The sequence below is a fragment of the Stegodyphus dumicola genome, chromosome 2 (genome assembly GCF_044657685.1).
Source record: "Stegodyphus dumicola isolate Sdum_Otavi_A_Nest chromosome 2, ASM4465768v1".
NCBI classification, from domain to species: domain Eukaryota; kingdom Metazoa; phylum Arthropoda; class Arachnida; order Araneae; family Eresidae; genus Stegodyphus; species Stegodyphus dumicola.
In genome coordinates, this window is record NC_140769.1 from 214,035,358 (window position 1) to 214,061,917 (window position 26,560).

The 26,560-nt window shown below is 31.2% G+C and overlaps 2 protein-coding genes across 3 annotated transcripts in view; one reads left to right on the forward strand and one right to left on the reverse strand.

Annotated features, from left to right (window-relative positions):
- Positions 1-39: 39 nt before the first annotated feature.
- Positions 40-23,557, reverse strand: LOC118201733 (biotinidase-like). The gene is made up of 3 exons (XM_085811722.1): positions 22,993-23,557; positions 17,530-17,711; positions 40-7,692 (listed from the first exon to the last, which is right to left on the reverse strand). The coding sequence occupies exons 1-3, from the start codon at positions 23,015-23,017 to the stop codon at positions 6,307-6,309; spliced, it is 1,593 nt and encodes a 530-aa protein (XP_085667848.1). The 5' UTR covers positions 23,018-23,557; the 3' UTR covers positions 40-6,306.
- Positions 23,558-23,705: 148 nt separating this feature from the next.
- The window catches only part of LOC118180150 (AP-5 complex subunit mu-1-like), a 38,563-nt gene continuing 35,708 nt past the window's right edge, over positions 23,706-26,560 (forward strand). For both annotated transcript variants that reach the window (XM_035349279.2, XM_085811723.1), the window contains exon 1: positions 23,706-23,937. In XM_035349279.2, coding sequence (XP_035205170.1) covers positions 23,870-23,937 — 68 coding nt within the window. In that variant the 5' untranslated portion in view covers positions 23,706-23,869. The remainder of the gene's footprint in view (positions 23,938-26,560) is intronic.

A 26,560-nucleotide genomic window follows, 5' to 3' on the forward strand; every position in this document is an offset into this window, starting at 1 on the left:
AAATATTCAGAGCATAAATATCCATATATAGAAAAAAAGGATTTTTAAAAAATTTGTTTATTATATAAACTTTTATAACAATTACATTATACATACAGATTCTTTGACATAACATTACAGTAAATAAAATTTTACTGCCCATATGAGGAGGCAGCTTCTCACCATACAAAGAATGCAACTTTTGATCATATGCAAAGGCTATAGAACATCCCCAACTGCGGCACTGCAAGTGCTGGCGGATATCCCTCCACTGGACCTTCTAGTGGAGAGAGAATCACTATTAGTAAGGACATTGCGCCTAGAAAATAACGTCTCTCTGTGGCAAAAGACATTCTATCACACAGACTTTGAGAAGCGCAAGCCGATCATGCTTGGACACTCTGCAGATACTGATTTATCGCACACAATACACATGCAATACACGCCGCCAAATGAGAAGGCATTTACTATTTATACAGATGGCTCAAAGACTGAGAAAGGCACAAGCTGCGCCTACTGTGTACTCCAAGAAGGAGAAGTGGTTAAAACTTGGGAAATACGACTGGCAGACAAAAATATCGTCTTTCAGGCAGAGCTTCTTGCATTAAAAGCAGCCATCAATTTGGCAAAATATCAATTAGGAATAAAGGTTAACATATATAGCGACTCTGCCTCAAGTTTGGAGTCCATCCGAGGGCACTAGACAAGGAGTCCTTTGGTGCAAGATATTCAGAAAATTCTTCTAAGTATCCCACCACATGACAGACCTATCCTGATCTGGGTTCCAGCTCATGTGGGTATTACTGGCAACGAAGCGGCGGCTTGCGAAATCTGCAGCCAATGACTCCAGTAGATTGGAAAACGAGTAAGTGTTCCGCAGTCCTATTTAAAAAAAACCAAGCTCAATAGCCTTTTACAAGAATTCCACTTGCCATTCTCAATATATGGAATATGTAACGTTTACTTTTCTTTTCCTGATGTCGGTGTAGTTTTGTTTATATAAATGTGATTGTATGTAATTGTATCTCACTTGGCACTGAGAGACTTGCACTGACCTTTCCTGTTACTGATGACTGCATGTATATATCTATATTAAAAAAATAGAAAAAAATAATATTTATAAATAAGAAAATAGCAAGAATTATTATTTAAAAAAAATAAAAGAAATAATAATAATTGTCATAGTTATGTTATCTTGTAATGTTTTTTATATGTATATTTCTCTTTCCAATCAACATTCGAAAGTACTTTTGTTCTACAGGGGGTAGGGTCTTTGAACCCAAGTACCCCGGTGTTTGGACACCATTCTACAGGATCTGGCTTTACAAGAATGGCAGAAAAGATGGGAAAGGGAAAGCACAGGGAGGAGAACCTACAAGTTCTTTCTGAAAGTTATGTGCTCATTTAATACAGTCAGTGGAGCACAAACTCAATTCTACACTGGTCATGGTTCCTTCCCACATTATCTTAAGAGATTTGGCATACGAACATCAGAATTGTGTGAATGTGGTAAGGTAAGTGATGCAGATCACTTCCTCTTCAACTGCTCACAAACCGATAAACTTCATTTAAAAATGCCAAGCAGTGAATACTGGCCGCAATGGGCGAAGAATACTTGCGGCAGCAAGCAGACGAAAACTAAAATAGAGGAGGAAATCAGGCTATATTCAGCAAGGTACTAAGAAATTCTCCCCCTCCCTTGAGAATTGTATCTTCACAGCATAATTTTAATAGCAATTCAAAATACTACAACAACTGAAAATCAACACTAGAAAAATAGCTCACCCCGTAGAATAATAACAGGACTGTAAGAGCAAAATTATTGTAACGTAAGCATATTACTATCCAGTTTGTATGTACTTGACAAAAATAATATTGTAAAGCAGTTTAAATGATATTGAAAATCCAGTCAATGTGTAAATGAATTACAAGTTTAATTTGATTATCTCAGTAAAAGTACTGTAAATATGAATTTAGATAATGTTTAAATGTACACATAGCTGTCATGATTTTATGTAACTATCATATGTAACTTATACAAGACAATGATTGTAATCAACATATCTATGCTTATACACAGGCCTTGTATGCCCATGTAATATTTATATTTATATTTTTACATGGAGGAAATATTCCCTTCTGATCGGGATGACTAAATAAAATTAATATTACAGTGTTAATCACTGTAAGACTTTTACAACAAAGTCAGGTCAGTGGTTATCTCAGGCGGCGCCAGTAAATAAAATTACATAAGACATGACAGTTTTTACTTACTAGAAATATATCAACTGTCATGTTTTGTAAACATTATCATACATATTTACATGTTTTGTACATTTTGGCATGCAAAAATGCATTACATATAAAAAATACATTCTGCAGAATTAATATTTCAGTGAAATAGAACAATTGTTCCCTTATTTTGAATCTAAATTTAACATTTCACTAAAAGAATTGGGAAGTGTATTAGAAAAACTTATTGTGTGTTTAATTATTCTTGCTTACGTATACACACACACACACTCATATAGCCCCCAGATGATTCTCTATTGGGTTTCGGCATGTGTTTGGCTTCTCTTTCACAGGGGCAAAAAAGCATGGCAAGTGCAAAATGGAAAAGTACCAAATACAAAATACACTTTGTATTCATGGAAAATGTCAGGAAAATGATTTTAGTTTCATCATCTTACAAAATATACAGCTGTTTTCACAGTTTCATAGTTTGATATATGATGTCAGATTTTCAAATAAAGTCAATTAAATGCACTTTATTGCAACTTTTTATTGCCTTTTTCCCTCTTCTTTGATTACTCAAAACCTTTTTTCTGCTTTCTCTGTCATATTAATATCATTACAATCTCAATAGTTGTGTAGGTAATACAGGAAAAATCTCGCAAAACGAAATATAAAACACACTACCTTGGCACATATTTTCACTTCAGGAACCGAAAAGCACAAGATCATTCATCCAAAAGTGCAAGTTCAGTGCACATTTTTACCATGCTATTAGTGTAGCCAGAATTTCTGGCTACAAAGTAAACAATCCTGTACTCGAATTGCTTTTCAAGAAGTATACATAAAGGCTAGTAGTACTGGATTGAGAGCACAATGGAAAATAAAATTACATAAAGCCAATTTACAATGTTTTCAAGAAAATAAAAGAGGTGGTCAGCAAGCAAAAGTGAGATTTATGTTTGATGAGTCTACTATATGAACTGCAAAGATAGATCTTGAATACACTGGTATTTTCATTGGCAGATGAATGTGCAAAACCCATGTTTTTCAAGATGAATAAAATCAATATGACAACTGTCTGCAGACTGCTGCAGTCAAACAAAATTTTTGCATAAAGCTGTGGCTGGAAGATGTGCATATGTGAATGTCAGATTTTAGTGAACAATCTTGACAGTTTTCATACTGTAAGACACTTAAAACTGATGTATAGTTTTCTGTGAAAACTTCAGCAAAATCAAATATTTTATTGTATGTGTACTAAACTCATTGGAAGCCAAAACCATAAAGCATCCCCAACAAATGGTCAATAATAGAAACTTATAACTGGAGTCTTACACAATGCACAGCTAAAAGTGCTTTCCTAATGTGGTTCAGAGTTTGGAAGAAGTTGAGAGCTGTAAAGAACAGGCTTGGTTAATCTATCAAAAACAAACTTCTATTCAGTTTTAAGAACAATGCATGCATGAAAGCTTTTGTGACTTTGATTGAGCTCCCTTTTTGTATTCTTACAAGATGTGTTCAGTTGGTTTCTGCTGATGTTAACCACAGTTTCTCCAGCTACAAGAATCTCCTAAGCTCAAAGTACCAATGATTTTTGTTCCAAAATATACAAATATTGAGCATTTAACTAGTATAACAGGTTTTTTTTAATGCAGTTAGTGCCTCATTTATTTCCTAATGATGGTAACTTATATTATTTATTGTAATGTGCAATTATGATGTATTTGAGACTAATAAAAAATGTTAACTGCTTTAAAACTGAATTAAAGGCCTTTTTTCTAAACCTTTTTTATGCATTTCCAGAGACATTTTTTCCATTTTCAATAATAGTTTTGAAGCTAAAATCCATTCTCTAGTTATCATCACCAGCTTCAGAATATATACACATCTAACTGCTTATTATACGACTTAAAATAAAATGCTAAACATTCTTATGAAAAATATGATTTTAAAGATTTAATTGCTATAAAATATAACAAATATAGCATACATGTACTTATTTATTATTCATCCACTTTTCAATTGCTATGATAACCCATTACACTAATTGCTGAATTTTAATAAAATGACAGAATAAGTTTAGAAATGCTAAATCGCAAGCCTAAAACTGGAGCTTCTTGAATAATATATTAATTTTTCATGCAATTTAGGCAATAAATGTACATTAAAAAAATTATGCTTTCTAGATCAATAGTTTTAGTTCTTTTACTATGCAGCAGTACAAAATTTTAAAAAATAAATAAATAAATAAAATAAAATAAAAAATTCTAGGTAAAAATAGTAAGTTGAATTTCACAGTTTCTCTCCTATTATGAAGTGTTCTAAAACTTCATTTCATCAATCTAATTAATGAGGTATTGGCAATCAATAGCAATATTTTCAATTAAATTCAACAAGTATATTAAAGAGAAAATAAACATTGATTTATTTCCATAAACATTATTAGTTATTTTTAAAGAGTACAATTTTAAACATATAATCATTTCCAAAATTTACTTCATGCACTCCTTTGTTTTGAAGATTGCTATTCTAGATCATTTTAGAGTATATACATGAGACTGAAAAACTTTTACACAGCATTATGGATCCAAATTTTTATATCCCATCACAGTTTAAGATAAAAATAAAATTGCATACAAACAACAGGCCAATTCATTTTGAATTTCTGGCTACAAAGTAAACAATCCTGTACTCGAATTGCTTTTCAAGAAGTATACATAAAGGCTAGTAGTACTGGATTGAGAGCACAATGGAAAATAAAATTACATAAAGCCAATTTACAATGTTTTCAAGAAAATAAAAGAGGTGGTCAGCAAGCAAAAGTGAGCAAGCTTATTATTTACTCATAATAAAAATTAGCACATAATAAAAACAAATGCCATGTAGCAGAAGTTTTGAATACATAGAAAAGAAATAATTTGTTTAAGGTAAATATTTTCAAATGAAAAAAAAAAATATGTTGAAATATAATTTAAATAATATATCAGATATTAAAAGATGTAAAACAAATACTTAAAATTAGTTTTGAAACCAAGAGTTGAAGTTAATTGACAAACATAGATAGATTACCATAGTTGCTGAATTTCCTTCAAAATAGCACTTTTTGAATGGGGATGTTTGTAATAATGATAAAAATAAAAGATATAATATACAAATTCATTTTTACAAAACAACGTTGTACTGCATTGTTTACTAAAGATTTGTGTTAATTTCAAGACAAGTAATAAAGATTAATTTGCAAGAATGGGGACTTGATTACCAATTATTTAAATTAAAGGCAAAGCTTGCAAGTTCTATGCATCTCAGTGAAGGAGGTGCTTTCACTGAGAATTTTCTAAGAAAAAAATGGCTCTTATCCACTTTATATATGAGGAAAACCATGAAAATGTCCAGCCAATTTACCAGAATTTTAATCCATGTTGAAGTAGCAGTGCTCAGCAGTCTTACTAATCACCTGATGGTAGGGTGCAAGAACTGGGACTTTATTTTATTTGGATTATGGCAAAGTATACTAGGACTATCTGCCTAAGGGAAAACATATCTACATGCAGGACTTTGTCAGGAAAATTCACTTGTATTCATATTTCACTTTAGGAAAACCACGAAAATACTCATGCAGCCAGCTAATTTTCCTGAATTTGAACTCAAATGAAGTTACCTATATTCAGTGGTTATGGCCACCGATGAGTAAATAAAAAGTAGAATTAACTTCCAAAAGTATGAAAATTTGAAGGAAAAAAAATTATGGCAGTTATATTTTTTGTTCTTAAAATGTTTAACAACATAGATAATTAATTAGTTCTCAGGTATGAAAGAAGCAGAACGGATTACGTATTTCCACTAAAATTTCTTGAAATTTGAAAAAAAGAAAAAATGCATAGGTTCATGCTTTTCTTCTTATTATTTTTTCCCCTTTATGAACTATATTCCTGCACACCAGAAGTTCACTGAAATGATATTTTTAATAATTTAGCGACTTTGGATCACACTGTTACAGGAACATATGTTACACTATAAACCTAAAAAATAAATCATACTACAAAATATTTGGCAAACTATTAAATTCCTAACTATGTGGCAACCCATTTCCAGCTAGTAAAATATCTTATCAAGATCATAACGCCTTCCATATAAACCAAAGAACAGAAGAGAGATATTTTTGTGCAAGTTAGTGTATGATATTTCAGATTTCAGATCAAATGACCATTCATCTTTTGTACTCAACCTCAAGCCACTGTTAACAGAAAAAGGATAGACATATTTAGTAGAAAAGTTTCCTCTAAGCTTGACACTCTGGAAAACAGTGTGAGAGTGTACAAGGAAATTACTACAGTGACTCCCATTTAAGGACTCACATCGAGCCATAAAACATGACTCGATGCCGAATGAAAATGAATTATAAAAATTGAAATCTTCTCCTGAAACTCCAAAATAATAATCTTCATCTATGGAATCTGCTTGATAAGAGAGCGAACAGCAAATTCTTCCTGAACACAATTCTAAATCTCCTTTATTCCCATTGAGTTTCTGAAACAAATAACGAGTAACATTTGAAGGCAAACAACGATAATCTCTTGATGGATCCTTTGGCAGACCAAGAACATGTATACCACATACATTGTCAAAATCTGTAGATTCTTCATTAGCAACTTCAACAGCAACACTATTTTTTATAATAAAACGTTTAGGATTCAATGGAATGGACGTTACACGAACGTCATCATCATATGATTTAGGCACATTTGAAATAAGAATTTTACTTAATCCATCTGGATTATGAGTGTAAATTAATGCACCACTGGGAGAATATATTCCACTTCCTAGGGTCCCTGTTCCAGGATGGTGGACATTAGCAGCAAGAAGATTAACTTTATTTGTAATAGCCCAAGATTGTTGAAAAGGAGTAGCCCATGCAAAAGGTGTATGATCAAACCAATATGTTGGATACGCGACGTTAATTACATCAGCTTTCTCAACAGCAGTAACTGATTCTTTGAAAGATAAATCAAAACATACAAAAGTTGTAAATTTTCCAAAGTCTGTCTCAAAATAAATATCTTCATTATTTTTCAAAGGATTCATATCAGCTTCAAAATAAAGATGCCGTTTATAATATCTAGCAATTAAAGTTCCATCTCTATTAAAAACAACATTGGTGTTATGAAACAGTACACCATCATCAGGACATGAGGTAGTGTCAGCAGCACATGATTCAATATTATTTACATCACAAGTTTCAGAAATTTTGCACTTTTTTTTATCTACCATATTAGCAATTATAAACATACCAGTCTCTTTAGCAATACAACTTAACTTGGTTAGAATCTGATAATTATTAAACTGATCTGTTTGGTTGCACGGGTTATAAAAACCATATCTGGGATCTGGTATATCCTCCACAAAAAAATTTATACTACTTCGGTTTTGTTTCTCATGTGGATGCAATCCCCATTCAGGAAAAACAATAATATCAGCTTCCTAGTCAATAAAAAAGGGAGACAAAATAATTATGTCACAAAAACTAAATTCTCCAAATGTATAAATTCCATTATAATAATAACAAAAAAAAATTCAGTACTTTCTGATTATCTATAATACAACAAAAAAGCATTTACAAGGCAATGCAATAAGTCAGCAAAATAGTTATGTAGCAGCAAGAAAGGCTATGATATCAGCAAAAAGGTTGCATAGCACAAATGCAGAGCTGTGGAGTCGGAGTCGGGCAGATTTGGGGGTAAAAGGAATCGGAGCTGGAGTCGCCAAAAACAGGTCGACTCTGACAGCAACACTATTTTTGTTGGACAGTTTGAATTTCAAATGAAATTAAAATGAACTGAAAAAATTAATGGCGAGTTATTATTTTTATTTATGGACTACATACATTAATAAATAGTTATTTTATATTTTATTGATGTATTAATAAATAAATATAAGGGAGGAGGATGGATGTGATATTTGCCATTAGTGATTAAACTGATTCATTTAGTTACTTCATTTAGTTACAAATCTCACTGGTAAATTTAGGTAAGCGGAAATAGCAGCAAGAACTCCCAAAATTGATGCCATTCTTAGGAAGCGAACAAGAAAAGGAGCAATTATTGATCAAGCAAAGTGATAAGAAAGTACATATTTGATGATAAAGAGATTGTTAGAATCAAGAACTTTTTTAGAAGCTGTAGATAACCATAATGTTTCACTAAGAAAGACTGTGGAATGATCTTGCAGAATTGGAAACTCTTCTTTCTACACCGTATATAGCCCAAAAAAAAAGCTCAATCTGAAGAATTGACAGGAGGTGAGATTGGAAAAATGTCATGTTTGTTCTTTCTGAAATGGAGGGTTTATTGCAGAATGAATCATTTCTTCAATGAAGAAAAGAGAAACTAGTTTGCTAGACAATGAGTTCTTGCTGGTTTCAATATATGTAGATCCAAAACACCGAATGTTCTTGGATGACAAACAAATTTAAAAAAAACAAAGAAAGCCATCTATGAATTTTTTATTAAGAATGTTAGGTTATTTAATTACAGCAAAGCCTCGAGGGCTATCTGCCTAAGGGAAGGGATGCCTTCGTGGAGGACTTTCTAAGGGAAACTGGCTTGTATACATGTTACACATGGGGAAAACCACGAAAACACCCAAGCAGCCAGCTCATTTGCGGTATTCGAACCTCTGATCAAACTACCAGTGTTCAGCCACTTTACCGCTTGGCTGCTGGTGGGCCTTTTTATAAAGAATGAAATTATTCTCAGAACAATTGGAGAATTTGAATCAGGACAGTCAAACTGCAGACATTGCAATTGAGTTTCTATCTAGTGATGAATTAGATTTTGAGAACTACTTTCAAAAACACTTTTGGATAATACTGAAAATGCTAAAGCAAAGCAAATACAAATAAAGAACCAGAGCCTTTAGATATAAAAATGAAAAAAATGTAAAATTATTTCTACACGGCCTTTGAAGAAATACAGAAATATGATAGCGCTCGCAAGACACCTCTTTTAGAACTTATAAAAAAATCTATCTTGAAAAGTTAAAAGAAGTAGGCGTAACAGTAACAGCTATTCCTCCTACTCAATTTAGTGTGGAAACTATTCTCAGAAGTTTATCAAATCAGATATATGGCCCTCAAACAAAGAAGATCTTGCTGAAGCTATACTGTTTTTTAGAAATAACTAATGCCAGTTTTTCCATTTCATAATAAATTCTAAATAAAATAAATATTTTGCCATCAATTTTTTGTAGCATGTATTAATTCTTATATATTAAAAAAATAAGCTGTAACCCATGTGTATATATATATGTGTATATGTTTACATATATATATATTTAAATTTGCTTTTTTATCTTTATATATTTGTTAAAAATTAAATATATATATATATATATATATATATATATATTTAATTTTTAACAAATATATATATATATATATATATATGTAGAGTCAGTCATTTTCCCTACCAACTCCACAGCTCTGCTTAAATGTACATGAATTTGGACTTTTGCAATTTTATCATCATTTTCATGATTAATGTTTCTTTTTGCAATGAGTAGATTTTGTTAGGTATTTATGTATTATCCCTTCGACCATGAAAGTTAGCTAAAATCGAATCACGAAAGATGGCACAGATCCTGCTAAAATAGACCCAAATATCTTTGTAGAATTCTAAAGGAACTGAGACTTCTTTATTTAACCCTCTGAGTGTTATGGCCGGCTTTATCCGGTCATGAGATTTTTTGTCATTTGTTATACATTACCTTATAATTTATGATATTTTGCTTTCTTACTTTCGATAATAATATAAATATCATTTTAATAAATGTAAGTTTATGAAAATAGAGCCTAAAGTAAGTAAATATACAAATTTAGCTAATAAAGTGTCTTTGAATACAGGTCTTCATGACAGATCCAAAAACCCATGCCGCTCAGAGGGTTAATAAACAAAAGTATTTGACCGCTTCATTTTTTGTGCTTCATAAAAATGGCTTCTATGAATCTTAGTATTTTGTTAGAAAGCCTGATTTTACAAGATGATCTATTTAGTACATGTATTACACATTAGTATATGTATGTTATGAGTACAAACTTCTGCAAGTAACTACTCCAATCTAATGCTGTTTTACTGGCCATATTCAGCTGAGTATATTGCACCCATTAATACACACTTTTCTTGATGATAAAATCCCATAACTTAGAATAGCCGACTGCTTGCTGTTCTGTAAAAAGTAGGTTGCTAATTTTGTTTCCAATATGCAAGGAAATACAGCAATAACAGTTAATTTATATGCATATTAAAAAAAAGTAACTTAATTAAAAACAATAAAGCACAGATGTTATGAGTGTGTTGTCATGTCCCACTTATCTATAATTTACACAAAATTGTACTTCCTGGAGACTGTTTTATGGTCAATGGGATAATATGTAAGTACCTTTTTTTAAGAACAAATCATAATGGGACTGTGAAGCTTGCTGACTGATGAAAAAGAAAGAGTTGTATTTCTAAAGTAGCTAACGAACTGCCTGAGAAAGATCCAGAAATGATCGATGAAATATCTAACGGGTTTAAAGAAGAACGAAAACATGAAGATATAAAAGACGGGAAGGAAGATTTTTATTCTCACGTGCCTGAAGTAGAGATAGAAGAAAGTAAAATGCGACTGTCAAGTTCCTAGAAACTGACAGTGATGTTATGAAAACGCACTCAGCAAGTCTCGAACCATCTGAAAGTGCATGTGATGCAGAGATGGGAGAAGCTGATGTACAGTTTAAGCAGTCTGCTCCAGTATTGCAATAAAATTCACTCACCTCGCAAATTATGTGTGCATCTCATAGAGCTGATTATGCAGAGAAGGATTTGATTCTAAACCTGGATACCTGTGTTTGTGAAGAATCGGGTTCCGTTCATGACTCTGATGTAAAATTTGAAGCTGGTTCCCAGGAAACGGTGGAAAACCAGTACAGTCAAAAGTCGTTAATCCAGACTCGTCAGGACTTTGGCGATTCCGGATTATAGATCAACAGTTTAAATCTGGTAAGATGGCATGCAGAAATTATAAAATAAAAAATATGAAACCGTAATTTATGAAATAAAGAACAATTATGATCTAAAAGGTATCAAAATTTACAAAAAAAAAAAAGCTTAATATTTATTTGCTTACTTTATTAAACATTTCTTTCAATGTAAGTTGTTTAAGTTGCTTCGTTTTATGTGATAATACTTTCTCTTCAATTCCATAAACAGACATAATTTCTTCTTCAGTTACAAAGTTCCACTGTCCGAGTCCTATAATTGCTTTGTCGAGAATACCGACTAATTTGTCAATCGAAATTTTTTCATTTTCAATAACCTCTGTGTCACATTCTTCAATATCGGAAGCAAATTATAATGACGAGGAATTTGATTTAAATCATATCAAAGATGGAGTACATTGAGATGAAATACTACATTTAGTAAAGAATAATAAACCATTGAATTGTTTTCAATAACCTCTTTGTCATTTTCTGCACTATCGGAAGCGGTATATCGAAACATGCTTTCGCTTTGTAGATTCTTTGGCAGCTCCAGAATCGGAAATTCTTTTTGACATAATCGAAAGTTCAAGCTTTCTTTTATAAAATTGCTCTAACAGTCTGCAAAAAATAACAAGCCGGATCCAATTTGAAGATTAAGGAACAACGCAATCTGCGACATTAACTGAAATAGATAATTTTAGCTTAGCTCATACCATCCGTTATACATTAAACGTGCATGCATAAACGTATTATGTACATGTGTAAAGGTATTATGCGCATGCGTAAAAGCATTTGCGTTTACATATGCGCAGAAAGTTTGTAGCTTTGAGGTCCGGCTTATAGATCATTCCGGATTATGGACGTCTGGATTAAGGACTTTTGACTGTACTTCCTAAATGACTGAATTTGGGGATACCCTTTAGATTAATGCCAAGTTGTTTCATTTATGGTAACTCGAGTATTTTTATGGTGTACATTTTGGAAACCCTATCATGACATGTTGGTTGTAATGCATGATGGCATTGATTTTGATTGTTCGAAGAACATTTCTCAGGGCTTATTTCTGCATTAGAAGTTGGTCAGGAAGTATGGTGCTATTTTGTGCTTTACATGGTAAAATGACTGCCATTAGTAAACTGGAAGTTTGGTGGTATAGAGCGAGGGAGCAGAAGGTGTTTTTTTTTAGTGGTTGAGGACAGAAGAAAAGAAACTTTGTTGGATGTAATTCAATGGAATATCTTACCTGGAACAACGATCATATCTGATTGCTGGAAGTTGCACAATTGTCTTTCTGATAATGGCTTCATTCACTTCTCAGTAAATCATGCAGTGACATTTAACCCGCGGGAAGGCGCGTGGGGTGTATCATACCCCAACCCTACATAAAAGTGGAATATTCCTAACTTGTGAAACTGAAATTCTGTGCTGCTTTCAGTAGCTGAGTTTCTAGTTGTGGTTGACTTTCAGAACCGCTTTTTCTTTGCCTGTGTATTTCAGAAAAAGATTTATCAGTATTTTGTTGGAACTGGGGTATGACACACACCACGCGCCTGTCCGTGTAAGTGTTTTTCTGACTGAATATTTAGATCAGAAATTTATTTCTAGAGTGTAACAGTAAATATTTCTACTCGCAAGTGATTTTAAAGTACTTGACATTAAATTCTTAAAACTTTCTAACTGCATTATGGTAAAAAGAATGAGTCCCTATGAACTGGAGATGCAACGCATGTGAGATTTATTAGAAATATTTGAAAGCGATGAAGATTGCATTTCGGAAACTGAAGATGAAACTAAGAATATTTTCTACAATGTTCTGGTTTCGAAAAAGATAAAACATTAATTCCTGATGTTCCTAAAAAAGGAAAAACTGTTCTTATGCTTTCAACATTATATAGCGATCATACTATAGATAATACTATTGGACAAAATAAAACGTCAGGAATTATATATTTTAATAATATGACTAAAGGAGCAGTGGATATGGGGGATGAAATGTCAGCCAATTATTCGATTACCAGAATAACAAGGAGGTGGCCAATGGTAATTTTCTTTCCTGCACTGAATGTTGCTGTAATAAATGCTTGAATTATATTACATTCAACTGCTAATCCACCAACAAGAAACAGAAGTCTGTTTTTGAAAGACTTAGCATTACAATTAATGAAAAAAAGTATTGAACAAAGATCAGAGATTAATACTTTTCCAAGAAATTGACGTACTGCATGCAAAATAAAAGCAGAAGTTTCGAAGAACTAAAACGAATACATGAAATTTGAAACAACTAAGTATGAAAGATGTGTTAAACTTTTTGCCCTTGCGAAAAGGACAGAAGAACGTGAATGCAATGTTTAAAATGTGAAAACATTCTGTGCCAAGAACACATGAATGTATTTCGTTCAAAGTGTGAAGAAATAAAATAAGCATGGTGTATTAGAGATGCAATGAAACTTAAGAGGCATGATGTTTATTATTTTCATTTATCTTAATTTTAACTCTAAGATTATTTCGGAAATTAATTTTTTGAAACCCAATTATTATTCACTTATTTATAATACACGAGAACAAAAAAAAAAAAAAAAAAAAGTTTTAAAAGTAAATAATACTATTTTTATTGTATTTTAAATATTGGGGTATTAAATTTTCTTGGTGCAACTTCCGCCGGGTTAAGGATGCAGAAACCAGAGCACATATCAACACTACCAAAGGTATGTGGGTTATAATATAAAGGGATTTTCCAAAGAAATGCCACCAACAGTTTAGTTCTATGGAGGATATTTTTTATTTTTACTTTTGTGAATTTATGTGGTGACTGCATATAAAGATTCTAGTTCAGAAAATTTTAAACAGTTTTTGGATACTGTTAAGAAATTCTGTACGCTACACACCAAAAACACAAAAATTTCTAAATAAGGTTAAGTTGATATTTCCTTTTTCTATTGTGCAGATAAGATAACACGTATTTCCATTTTTATGTTATTTCCTTGTTTTATTTTGATTTAAAATGCAGTTTATTAAGATTGTAATTTTTAATGTTTTAATTATATTATATTTTAGATGCCATTTTACTTAGGAGGGTATAGCACACAAACAGGAATGGTGGGAAAAAAATCACCAATTTTCACCAGACCTTGAAATATATTTTTCCCGAATTTTGTTCAAATGCAATACAAAGTGTTAGAATGTGGGTCAGAAACTGGTTTGAATATAGTTACAGTACAAAGTCTTTAATCCGGACTCGTCAAGACTTCGGCAATTCCGGATTAGGGGCTTTTCCGGATTATAGATCATCAATTTAAATTTGGTAAGATGGCATGCAGAAATTATAAAATTAAAAATATGAAACCATAATTTATGAAATAAAGAGCAATTATGATCTAAAGGGTACCAAAATTTGAAAAAAAAGCTTAATATTTATTTGTTTACTTTATTAAACATTTCTTTCAATGTAAGTTGTTTAAGTTGCTTCATTTTTTGTGCTAATACTTTCTCTTTAAACAGACATAATTTCTTGTTCAGTTTCACTGTTAAAGTCCTGTAATTGCTGTGTCGAGAATACCGACTACCTTGTCAATCAAAATTTTTTTGTTTTCAATAACCTCTCTGTCATTTTCTGCACTATCGGAAGCGGTATATCGAAACATGCTTTCGCTTTGTAGATCCTTTGAAAGCTCCAGAATCGGAAACTCTTTTTGACATAATCAAAAGTTCCAGCTTACTTTTTATAAAAATGCTCTAACAGTCTGCAAAAAATAATAAGCCGGATCCAATTAGAAGATTAAGAAACAACGCAATCTGCAACATTAACTGAAATAGATAATTAGATAATTTTAGTTTAGCTTATACCATCCGTTATACATTAAACGTGTATGCGTAAAGGTATTATGCGCATGCATAAAGGTATTATGCGTTTATGCATGTGCAGAAAGTTTGTAGCTTTGAGGTCTGGATTATAGAACATTCTGGATTATGGACGTCCAGATTAAAGAATTTGTACTGTATACAGCTGTTGCATATTCACTTTATATACAGTTGATAAGTACGATGCCAAAATTTATGCAATATTTCACGTTTTTTGAGTAAAAACTGACTGTTGCGTGATGAGAAAAACAACAATGCAAATACACTACAGACAGAATTTTCAAAAGAAATAAACAATTCAATTTATTACTAGCATTCCTTGGTTTTTTTTCATTTGATTAACTGATTGCTCTTTTATAGAAATCTTACTGCTGTCCTTTTGGAAACTGCTCTTGCATTTTGCCCATTAACTTGGTGAAAAATTAGTTACTAATGAGTTTGACAATGCTCTCCAAAGTCGCCAACAAATCTGTGACCTTTCAGTGGAGGTGCAAATAATCAGAAAGTACCAAAAAATCACTAACATAATATATTTTATGCAGTAATAAATTGAAAGCCTACATATGATATTTTGGTACTTTTCCGTTTCGCCAGGGCAAATCTCGCCAAGTAGACTTTATTGCCGACAACACGCAGTATAAACATAAAAAATGTAGACAAATGTTAGTTCTAAGAATTTTTTATTTTAAAGATATAAACATTTTACTGTTGTTTAAAATTTTGTAAAAAAGCCAATAAATAAAGACAATAAATTTGTAAAAAGACATTAATTTAAGAATTTACTATGCTTTCATGGTAAAACATTCTGATTCGCCTGTTCATCTCACGTAAACTACGCTACAAAAATCTAATTCTCTCAGTAATTATCTACATTAATTTTAAGTTAAATCTTAATTTGGAATACAAGAATTATTTCAATTCTTACGAATAGCTTACACAGAAATTATGTGAAACCGCAGTGCTGTACTTCGCTATTGCATTCTCATTAAAATTGATGAATTCAATCCTTGACTTTGCCTTTTCTATATTTTCACCTTCGGTTGAGCGGTGTGATTGCATCGTAATTGGCTAAGTATCGCGAATGGCCTTAGGGCATAAAATTCAACTCTCTGGTAAAAATTCTATGTATTTGTATGCCAGCATTGAAAGAAACAATGAATCTGATAAGAAATGGCTGTGACTTGTTTTGAAAATGAGGCGTGAAATGTTACCAGCAGAGATATTCCGTTTGGCATCTGTTGTACCATTATTGCCGCCTTTGTCACCTGCACCGGCTAAATGGAAAAGTACCGATATTTTTCACTTTAGTCAGAACTACTAAAAGCTATTTTAACTGTAACAGTTTAAAACAGAATTAAGATCATCTGCATATCAAGTCTTCAATGCAAACTCAGTACAAAAATTACAATATATGTGCAGATTAAAATCTTAGGTTAGTCTATATTTTAGAGTGCCGCTTGGATTATCCCAAAGTTGTTGTTTCATTTATCGCCAAATTGTTGTTTAATTTATGGTAACTTGTGTAGTTGAATAATATGGAAACCTTATTATGATGTGATTGGTTGCATGATTGCAGTGAATCTGACTGATGGGAAACTGTATGTGATGAGATTAATGTGACGTTTCTGCATGATTTGGAACGAAAGGGAAAAAAAGCATTAATTGACTGGTGTGTAAATGAAGGTTTATGTAGTAGTCATTATAAGTGTCTTGTTTGTACAAAGGAAATGCGTATGGTTGAACATTAAAAGATCATTCAGATGGCTTTGTCACAAGAAAGGTTCATGCAAGAAATGGCACCAATAGTCCGGCCCTACAGAAAATATTTTGAACTCTTATTTTTATGAATTTATATTGGTGACGGCAGTATGCATATTCTAGTTGGTGATGAGTAACTTTGTTTTGAAATTATATGACGTCATCCTTCTCCTGATTTTTTTTAAGTGAAAATAGATCGATGTGTGCATGGACAAAATCATGATAGTGTGTGCAATGTCAAGTTTGCGCAATTATCTGATCTTTTTTTTTTTTTTTTTTTTTTTTTTTTTTTTTTTTTTTTTTAAGGGAAAATAGATTGATGTGTACATGGACACTGAGTTTGTGCAATTCTTTGACTTGTTGTTTTGGTTTTGTGTAGCCGCCATCTTAAAATTGGGCCTTGCTGGCCAATCATCACATTTTAAGTGAAATTCAAAACAAAGTAACAGGAAAATTCATTAAAAACTCTTTCATGAAGGTACACCTCATACAGCAGTCTGCCTTCAAATGCTTGATTACAATAGGTAATTTAAAGTATAATTTAAAATTATATTTTTATAACTTTAAATAAATAAATTCCATTTCCTATGTAAGAAGATTAATAATCATCAAAACTAATTACTTTATAATGTGGACTGTATCAGAATATTTTCATCAGATTTTAAAATTCTTAGTTAACTTACATTCATTGCTGCTGTATGTGCTGCAATTTCATATGACTGCAAATTTTGATCTACGATTTCTTTGCTTGAAAAAGACAAATCACCAAATCGAACATGTTCCAAAACTGCAGCTCTGTAGTAATGAGTTCCTGAACATCTGAATATTAGTGCAGGTATGATTAAAAAACTGAAAACTAATGAATCTAAAAAAAAAAAAAAAAATTAAATAAATAAAAGAATTAAGGTAAATAAATCCAGTTAGTATTTCTCAAATATATACATATAAAAAAAGTACTACAATATAAACTTATTTTCTGGCAAATAAATATACAGTCATATTGAGCATGATCATTTATAATTCACAGGATATAAGATAGATAGATGCAAGAGGTTGTTGACTTACAACATTTGGTTTTAACTGACCAGTCTAAGTCAATTTGGTAGTAGTATCTCGATCTTAATAAAAAAAATAATAGAACAAAATTAATTAAATTGCTGCATTGGTATAAAATTTTGTTTGAACTGTTTGTTTCTTCGATTTATAATAAGTTACACCAATGGGGACATAAAATGTCATTTCCCCCCTTTTTTTTATTCTTACATATTTCTAAAAGTCTTCAGATAAACCCTTTATATGTAGTAATTTTTCTCGTACAATTTCATCTTTCTCTATTTCTTTTGTTTTTTGCTCAATCTACTCTTCATTGGTTAGTTTATAAAGATTTTTAAGTTTTACTAATGTTTATTTTATTTTAAAACTTTACTGTCCCCCTCTTATTTTCCACTTCTGGCCAGAATAAACATGGTTAATTTCAGTATGCAAACTGTAAGTATTTAAGTTGTGGCTTTTAGTCAAAGAGAGAGAGAGAGAGATTTCTTGCCCCCTTATTTCACGTGCGCTTTTCAGTCAGTTGCTGTCCGTCTTTAAGGTCAGAGGTTTAGTCCTCTTGATATTGAAGACATATTGTAGTTTTTCCCGCGTTCTGCATACTACATACGTAAGGATCTAAAAGGTCAATCTTAGTGTTACTAGTCTCTGTAAAGTATTTGAGTTTAGCTCTTATTTAAATTTAGTTAGTTTGTAGTTCTTTTTTTTTTTTTACATTGAGACGACAAGTTCTGGTCTCTGTGTCCCAAAAGTGCGGGAGCGACTGTAAATTGTAAAGAATAAAGGGTAATTAAACCCTTCCCTTCTTTGTCATATCTTCTACAATTTCAAAGGACACAGTTTAAAGTAAATTCACTGTTCTACTCAGGACACCCCCATGTTCGCCAAACAGATTAGAAGAAATAGTAGTAACCTAATAAGTTCACTAGATTTTTGGTCTAGTGACAGTTCAGCTTCACATTCTACGAAAAGATCTTTAGAAAATGTAACAATATTTTCACGAATTGTTTCTCACATCAAACGTAACAAATAATTCGAACAAATTTATAAAATGCTTCACACACTTTTTCCAAATCTCATTCATGCACTGAACAGTAACATTTTCCAAAGCAGTAATAAATATTTTAGTCCACTTATTGTCATATTGTTTCCAGCAAGAAAAGCTGAGAATCTATGTCAGTTGCTGCAATAATTTGGACAAATGTAGTTTACCTTAAATTTGCCATAGATAATTTGCCTTATATGCAACTCTGATCCATACACTGCATCAATGGTGTTGTATTTGAGGGCAAGAAAATAATATTTACATTGGAATTTAAATCTGTTTACAGCAAAAGATGTTCTCGTGCATTATCTAGGAGTAATAAAATTTTAAAATGAGCTCCTTTCTGCAGGCTTGTGGATTCTTTTGTTCTCGTGTTTGAGGGTGAAACAATTTAAAACCCATTCAGAAACAATTTAAAAACCAATGCTATGCTTTCGCACTACAGCGAAAATGAATTGGTAGTGCATTTTAAAATGCTCTAGAGTTTTTCAAATGATAAATTAGGAATGGCTTTAATTTAAAGCCAGCAATACTGCCACAGAGCAGAAAAGTATTCATCTTTATAAACTTTAAACCCTTGTACATGTTTTGCTTTTTTATGAAAGTAGGTTATAGCAGGCATGCATTTTCAAAACAAACCAGTTTCATCAACACTAAAAATTTCTTTGGGTTCATAATCACCATTAATAGTAATATTATCAAGTTCTACTTCAAATTTATGTACTCCTACTCTATTTGAACTAGCGGCCTCAACTTGTCATACAATTATGAAGTTGAAATCAATTACTGAAGAATTTGAATCAACTTGTACTAGCTATAAAATTAGCTTATTTTATTTACATAATTTATTTAAAACTTTAAAAGACCACCTTTTAAAGTTTTAAATAAATTATGTGCTTTTGTTTGAATACAAATCAATGATAATGGCACTTGTTTTTGCAGCTGTCATTCATTTGTGTATTTAATAATTTTTCCATTTCATGAATTAGTCCAGCTTGTCATTTAGTAATAACTGTCAATTCCATTGAAACAGAACATTTTAAAGTACTGGAAATACTTTCTTTGTCTTGATACTGTGGAATGAACTTAGTTTCAATTACATACAATCACAATAACTTATCCATTCTTTCATACTGTTTAATCACTTTCATTTTCATGCTTAAATTAATCATCTTTCTTTGTTGATTGCTAAGTGATGTTGGCTTTCTCTTTGGAGCCATTTCATAGATTTTCATATACATTCTCTTTTTTTTGTATTACAAATTACAAGAAGTTTTATAGACAAACGATATTTCTTTCCTTACGCTGAATATGTGGATATTTGCCTGTAATGAAAGATACTGCAGATATATTTCTGCAGGAATACAGCATTTTATTGCAAAACTGGGTACTGTTCTGCTATCAGGACTAAATCCAGAAATGTATGAATGTGTATACATATACACACATATACATTCATACTTACATATATACACGCATACATACATACATTTCTGAGCCCGGTCCTGATAATAGAATAATACCCAAAGCAGTTTAATAGAATCATTGTCTTGAATCTGTTCTTAAAGTGATTTCCCCAGGGAAAGAAACAAAAACCTGCTTGTAAATAAGTTTATGGATTCAATTTTGATATAACTATCTTATAAAACGTAAATTATATATGTAATACAGTCAAAAGTCGTTAATTCGGACACCCATAATCCGGACCTCAAAGCTAAAATCTTTCTGTGCATGCGCCGTGTTGACGCATGCGCATAGGCGTTTACATGTGCGCGCAAGACTTTTACGACTGCGCACATGAGTCTGCGCAAGCACAGAATACGTTTTCGCTTGTGCGTTTAATGTATAACGGATGGTATAAGCTAAAATTATCTAATTATCTATTTCAGTTAATGTTGATGATTGCGTTGTTCCTTAATCTTCGAATTTGATCCGGCTCATTATTTTTTGCAGACTGTAAGAGCAATTTTATAAAAGTAAGCTTGAACTTTCGATTATGTCAAATAGAATTTCTGATGCTGGAGCTCCCAAAGGATTTACAAAACGAAAGTATGTTTCGATCAAACAAAAAGTGGAATTGCTACAAAAAATGGATAAAGGCATATCCTTTGTTTATCTAACCGTTCCGAAATCTGTTTATCAATTTCACGCTGCTCTGCGCGGGGTGGGGGGACGTCGAGGGACGCAATGAACTGGAAGTTGATCTGTCAACACTATCGTTATCTTCAGGGCAGATGATTTTATTTTATTCGGCTTATAATTCTTTACTAAATGTTGTATTTCATCTCGATGTACTCCGTCTTTGATATGATTTAAATCAAATTCCTCGTCATTATAAATATCACGAATACAAATCAAATAGTTTTCTGGTTGCAATTTTCTAATTTCGGCTATGCGTAATGCATGCTTTACGCATGCGCGCGTTGAAAGAAATGTTTAATAAAGTAAACAAATAAATATTAAGCTTTTTTTCTTTTTTGTACATTTTGATACGCTTTACATCATAATTGCTCTTTATTTCATAAATTATGGTTTCATATTTTTAATTTTATAATTTCTGCATGCCATCTTACCAGATTTAAACTGATTATCTATAATCCGGAATCGGCGAAGTCCCGACGAGTCTGGATTAAAGACTTTTGACTGTAATACGTATGCATGTTAGGATACAATAACACACCGAACAAATATTAACTTAGCAGCCAAACAACAAAAATCAGCATTTGAAAAAAATCAGCATCAGAATTTGAAAACATAACGCTGATTATTGTTGTTTGGCATCTAAGTTAATATGTATGCATGTATTTATGCTTATAATAGTTTTTACAATTATGTAATCATTCCTTTTCTTCAGTAAAAAATTGCCAACGTAGTTCCACTAACAGGTACATAGTGATTGAGATTAATTTACAAGTTTTAATTTTAATGTCTAACAAAGGCCTAAAATTGGTCATCAAAATTAGCAAACCACTGCTGGTGTAAGGAATATATTGTTTTCTGTGTTAACTAGAATTTAAGACAAATTTTTTTCGTATATCACGTTTAACCGGTTAATTTCAGTATATTAATACTAATTTATATTTTTTAAATGAATTTTTATTTCTGTTCCAAATGCTTATATATTGTCTTATGCTTAATAATATATTCTTTTCTGGCTAACTTGAATTTAATACAAATTTATTTTCGTATATCACGTTTAACCGGTTAGTTTTACATCTACATCCTTATTATCTGTGAATTTTTACTACCATATGCTTAATATATTGTTTTGTCTGCTAACTTCAATTTACATGCACTAAAAATCATGTTTACAAAATATCACATTTACGGCTCGGCTCATCGTCGATGAACCGCGAGCTTGGCGAGTAAAAATGCTACGGTGCCAACGGGTTCTTTCCCGAAGCACCAACGGGTTCTCTGCAGATGAAAACCCCTAAAATTTTATCAGTTCTTTGAAAATACCAAAGAACTTTTGATAGATTCGTATAAGTATCCGACATTTTTTTTTCACTAATGGCAAATCCTTAATTATATTTTATAATTATTAAAATCCTTGTACCTGAGACTTCCACACTGACTTTTCATTCTTTTTGTTTTAATCTCATGTTTCTTCTTTCTCAGTAGAATTCATACAAGAAATTAATATACAAAATTTTCATATTTTCTGTGTTAAAGAACACATTTTGCATACACTGCAAAAGATGCTTTAGTAATAATAAGCTTTTATTTATTTTTCTACAATTTTTCGATATTTTAATACTAATTCCCTTGATGTTTACATTCACATTCCGTTTCAAACAATAGAAATACATTATTTTGCCAATTTTATAAGTCATCCAAAAAATTCCTTACTGTGGATTAGAATACGAACATCTAATAAATATACTTATTCTGTAATAGTAAAGATAATTAAAGAAATGAACAACAAAAACAATTTTGTTATTAATTTGCAATTTTTTCAAATTATTACTGTGCTAACTCTCGACAGGTTACATATTTTCAAATGAAGAATTTAGTAAAATTACAAAAATTCTTAATTAAAAATACATACTTTTAATTTTTAAGACATGCATCATAAAATATTACAGTAAATTGCTGAATTCTGCGTGTGACAAAAGAGGAATACCAGTTCAGCTCTTTATAATTGTAACTTCATACAATAAGAAATGAGCTGCGCATTAAAATCTATGCATAATCACGAATGTAATGATCACAAATGTGACCTGCAGATAATCGCAAAAGTAACATTCGGGAGTCTATTGGCCTTATCTTGATGTAGCATCATAACTTGATAAGTGCAAGCTCCTTTTTAAAGTGTCGTGAAATGAACTTAATTTTAGATATTTGAATGAGAAGCGAATGTAAATTTATGTCCAGATGAAGATATCTTTATGATGTCATCAACGGTCCTTTCAGAATTTAAATATATGCATACATCTATTTTTTTTTTTTTTTTAATAAAGAAAAAGATTAAAATTACGGCAAAATTAAGAAACTTTAGCGCATTTCATTTTGCATTTCCCGAATCTTTCTGTCCGCAGTGCAAAAACTGAAATCCAAAAGTTATAGAAAAAAGGAACGCTAGAAATGGAGTTAATTTCATTACAAAGTTTTATACAGATTTATGTTTCTTTCCATTCTTTCCTAAGAAGAAACATTACTTGGAAAGAATTTTAGTTGCTGGTGAAAGAAATAGGGCAAACAAAAGCTGAACTGGCAATATATCATTAAAATTTTCTGGCAATATAGTATTTTCTATTTACAAACATGATAAATGTCACGTGAATAGCTGTCAGAAACAGAATACTGAAGATCTTACCTTGAATGGAGTAATTTTGATCTTTAAATGACTAGAATTTGACTTTGAATTGAGTAATTTTGTTCTTTAAATGAATAGAATTTGAAAATCCGTACGATAATTTAAAAATATGAGTTTACGGAGCATATGTGTTTTAAGTATAGCTAAAGAGGATTGCGGAAAAGTGTTGCATTATAGGTTTGTAATGAAATAGCGATTAAAAAGTTGTTATTAAATCTTCAAATTGTCTTAATGTAATTAAAATGTATGCCTGCTTTTAGATTTGTTATTGAAGCTTTGTATTACTATTATATTATTAGATTAACCCCATTTCTTTTTTGTTTTCTTTTTTAAACACTTCTTAAGCATTGTGGTTTTAAGGTCTTGTGTATTTGTGTGTGATACTTTTATTTTTATGATATGAGTAACAAGAATACATACTTATTTTCCACAGGCCTATTCATATCAATTACAAGGTGAAACGTTATTAACAATTAGTGTTTACCAAAATTTCATTTTGAACTTGTTTGATATTTTTTGTTGTACAAATAAACATTGTTAGAGCAATGTTAAGAAATATACCCCTTTCAAAATTGTAATGAACTCGTGATTTCTATATTCTAATGTCAGTGATATATGTGTAGAAAGATTTGTCCATTGCTTTACATAACAGTTGAAATCTATTGTAATTATATTTGTAATAATAGTATCAGTATATAATTATAATTCAAAACTCTGCAAAATGTATTCCACTGAAGAATGAACTAATGATGAATGAACTTAACACGTATAAAATTTAGAGCAGCTTTGCAGTTAGAATATTTTTAGCAAGCCAAAAATATTAAAATTAATTATAAAACTAGTTGTATTTAGAAATAGTCACATAATGTATCTTTAGACTTTTGAGTCTAAACATTTAATGTCTGCTAATTTTTCAGTCATTTAAGAAGGAAAAATTTAAAGTCCCAGTTTTTAGGTTACTTAAAAAAATATTAGTAGTTTTAAAAGAAATATTAATAGTAAGTAACAATGATGCAAGATGACTTTAAATGAAGGATCCATTTTCTCACTCATAGTTTAAGAAAAAAGATAATATTAAAAAACTGCAATTATTTCTACCAATTTTATGTATCAAATCTATAAAAAATATCAGATTTTTCTTATTTCAAACAATTTACATTTTAAATTTGTGCATGTATTATGAGCTATTATACATACATCACATTTTTTTAAAAGAATTCACTTCCACATCCATGAAAGAAAAAAAAAAAAAAAAAATTGCCCTTAAACTTCCATGGTGGATTTTCTGAAAGAAAATATTTTGATTACATCCAAAAGTAAATGCCAATTACAAGGATTTGGGAATTATTAAAATTATGTCTTATAATGAAAAATACAGTTGTATCGCATTGGGAAATTTAACCTGTTATTGGGTTAGTGCATAATACAGTCAGAAGTCGTTAATCCGGACTCGTCGGGACTTCGGCGATTCCAGATTATCGATTTTTCCGGATTATAGATCATCAGTTTAAATCTGTTAAGATGGCATGCAGAATCTATAAAATTAAAAATATGAAACCGTAATTTACGAAATAAAGAAAATTATGATCTAAAGGGTATCAAAATTTACAAAAAAAAAAAAAAAGGCTTAATATTTATTTGTTTACTTTATTAAACATTTCTTTCAATGTAAGTTGTTTAAGTTGCTTCGTTTTTTATGTGATAATACATTCTCTTTAATTCCATAAACAGACATAATTTCTTGTTCAGTTACAAAGTTCCGCTGTTCAAGTCCTATAATTGCTGTGTTGAGAATACCGACTAATTTGTCAATCGAAATTTTTTCGTTTTCAATAACCTCTGTCACTTTCTTTGCTATTGGAAGCGAATTATAATGACAAGGCATTTGATTTAAATCATATCAAAGATGGAGTACATCGAGAGGAAATACCACATTTAGTAAGCAATTATAAGCCAAATAAAATAAAAACATCTGCTCTTAAGATAAGGATAGTGTTGACAGATCAACTTCCAATTCATTGCGTTCCGCAGCGTTAAAGATAAACAAAGTTTAGATAAACAAACGTTAAAGTTTAGATAAACAAAGGATATGCCTTTATCCATTTTTTGCAGCAATTCCACTTTTTGTTTAATGGACTTTCGCTTTGTATATCCTTTACATATTAGTAAATATATATCGGAAATTCTATTTGAAATAATCGAAAGTTCAAGCTTACTTTTATAAAATTGCTCGAACAGTCTGCAAAAAATAATAAGCCGGATCCAATTCGAAGATTAAGGGACAACGCAATCTGCAACATTAACTGAAATAGATAATTAGATAATTTTAGCTTAGCTTATCCTGTCCATTATACATTAAACGTGCATTCGTAAACGTATTTTGCGCACGTGCACACGCAAATTCGCAGCCGTAAAGGCCTTACGTGCATGCGTCAAAGCGACGCATGCGTAGAAAGTTTGTAGCTTTGAGGTCCCGATTGTAGATCATTCCGGATTACGGGTGTCCGAATTAATGACTTTTGACTGTATATGACTGCTGTTGTCAAATATTTTTGGTCCTATTGCATTACCTACCTAACTGTGACATGAGTAACCAGGCAAAAGGCTAGGCAACCCTAAATTTTACAATAATGTACTATATTTAACAACCCACTAATGGTTGCACATGCAATTTTAGAATTTGAGGCTTGTCTTTGGTTTGTGCTTGTATTGTAATAAGTGTGTGGAGTTTCCTTTTTTTTTTTTTTTTTTTTTTTTATACCCTTCTTATAATGAAGCATAAAGCAACTATAGAGTTTGC

What these genes read in the sequence shown, in the direction of transcription:
- LOC118201733 (XM_085811722.1), bottom strand. Translation starts at nt 23,017, where the DNA reads ATGATGCATGTCTTAAAAATTAAAA. An exon ending in GCATGTCTTAAAAATTAAAA is followed by an intron (nt 17,712 to 22,992) that starts GTATGTATTTTT and finishes TTTTTTTTTTAG; the next exon opens with ATTCATTAGTTTTCAGTTTT. An exon ending in CACATACAGCAGCAATGAAT is followed by an intron (nt 7,693 to 17,529) that starts GTAAGTTAACTA and finishes TTTATTGACTAG; the next exon opens with GAAGCTGATATTATTGTTTT.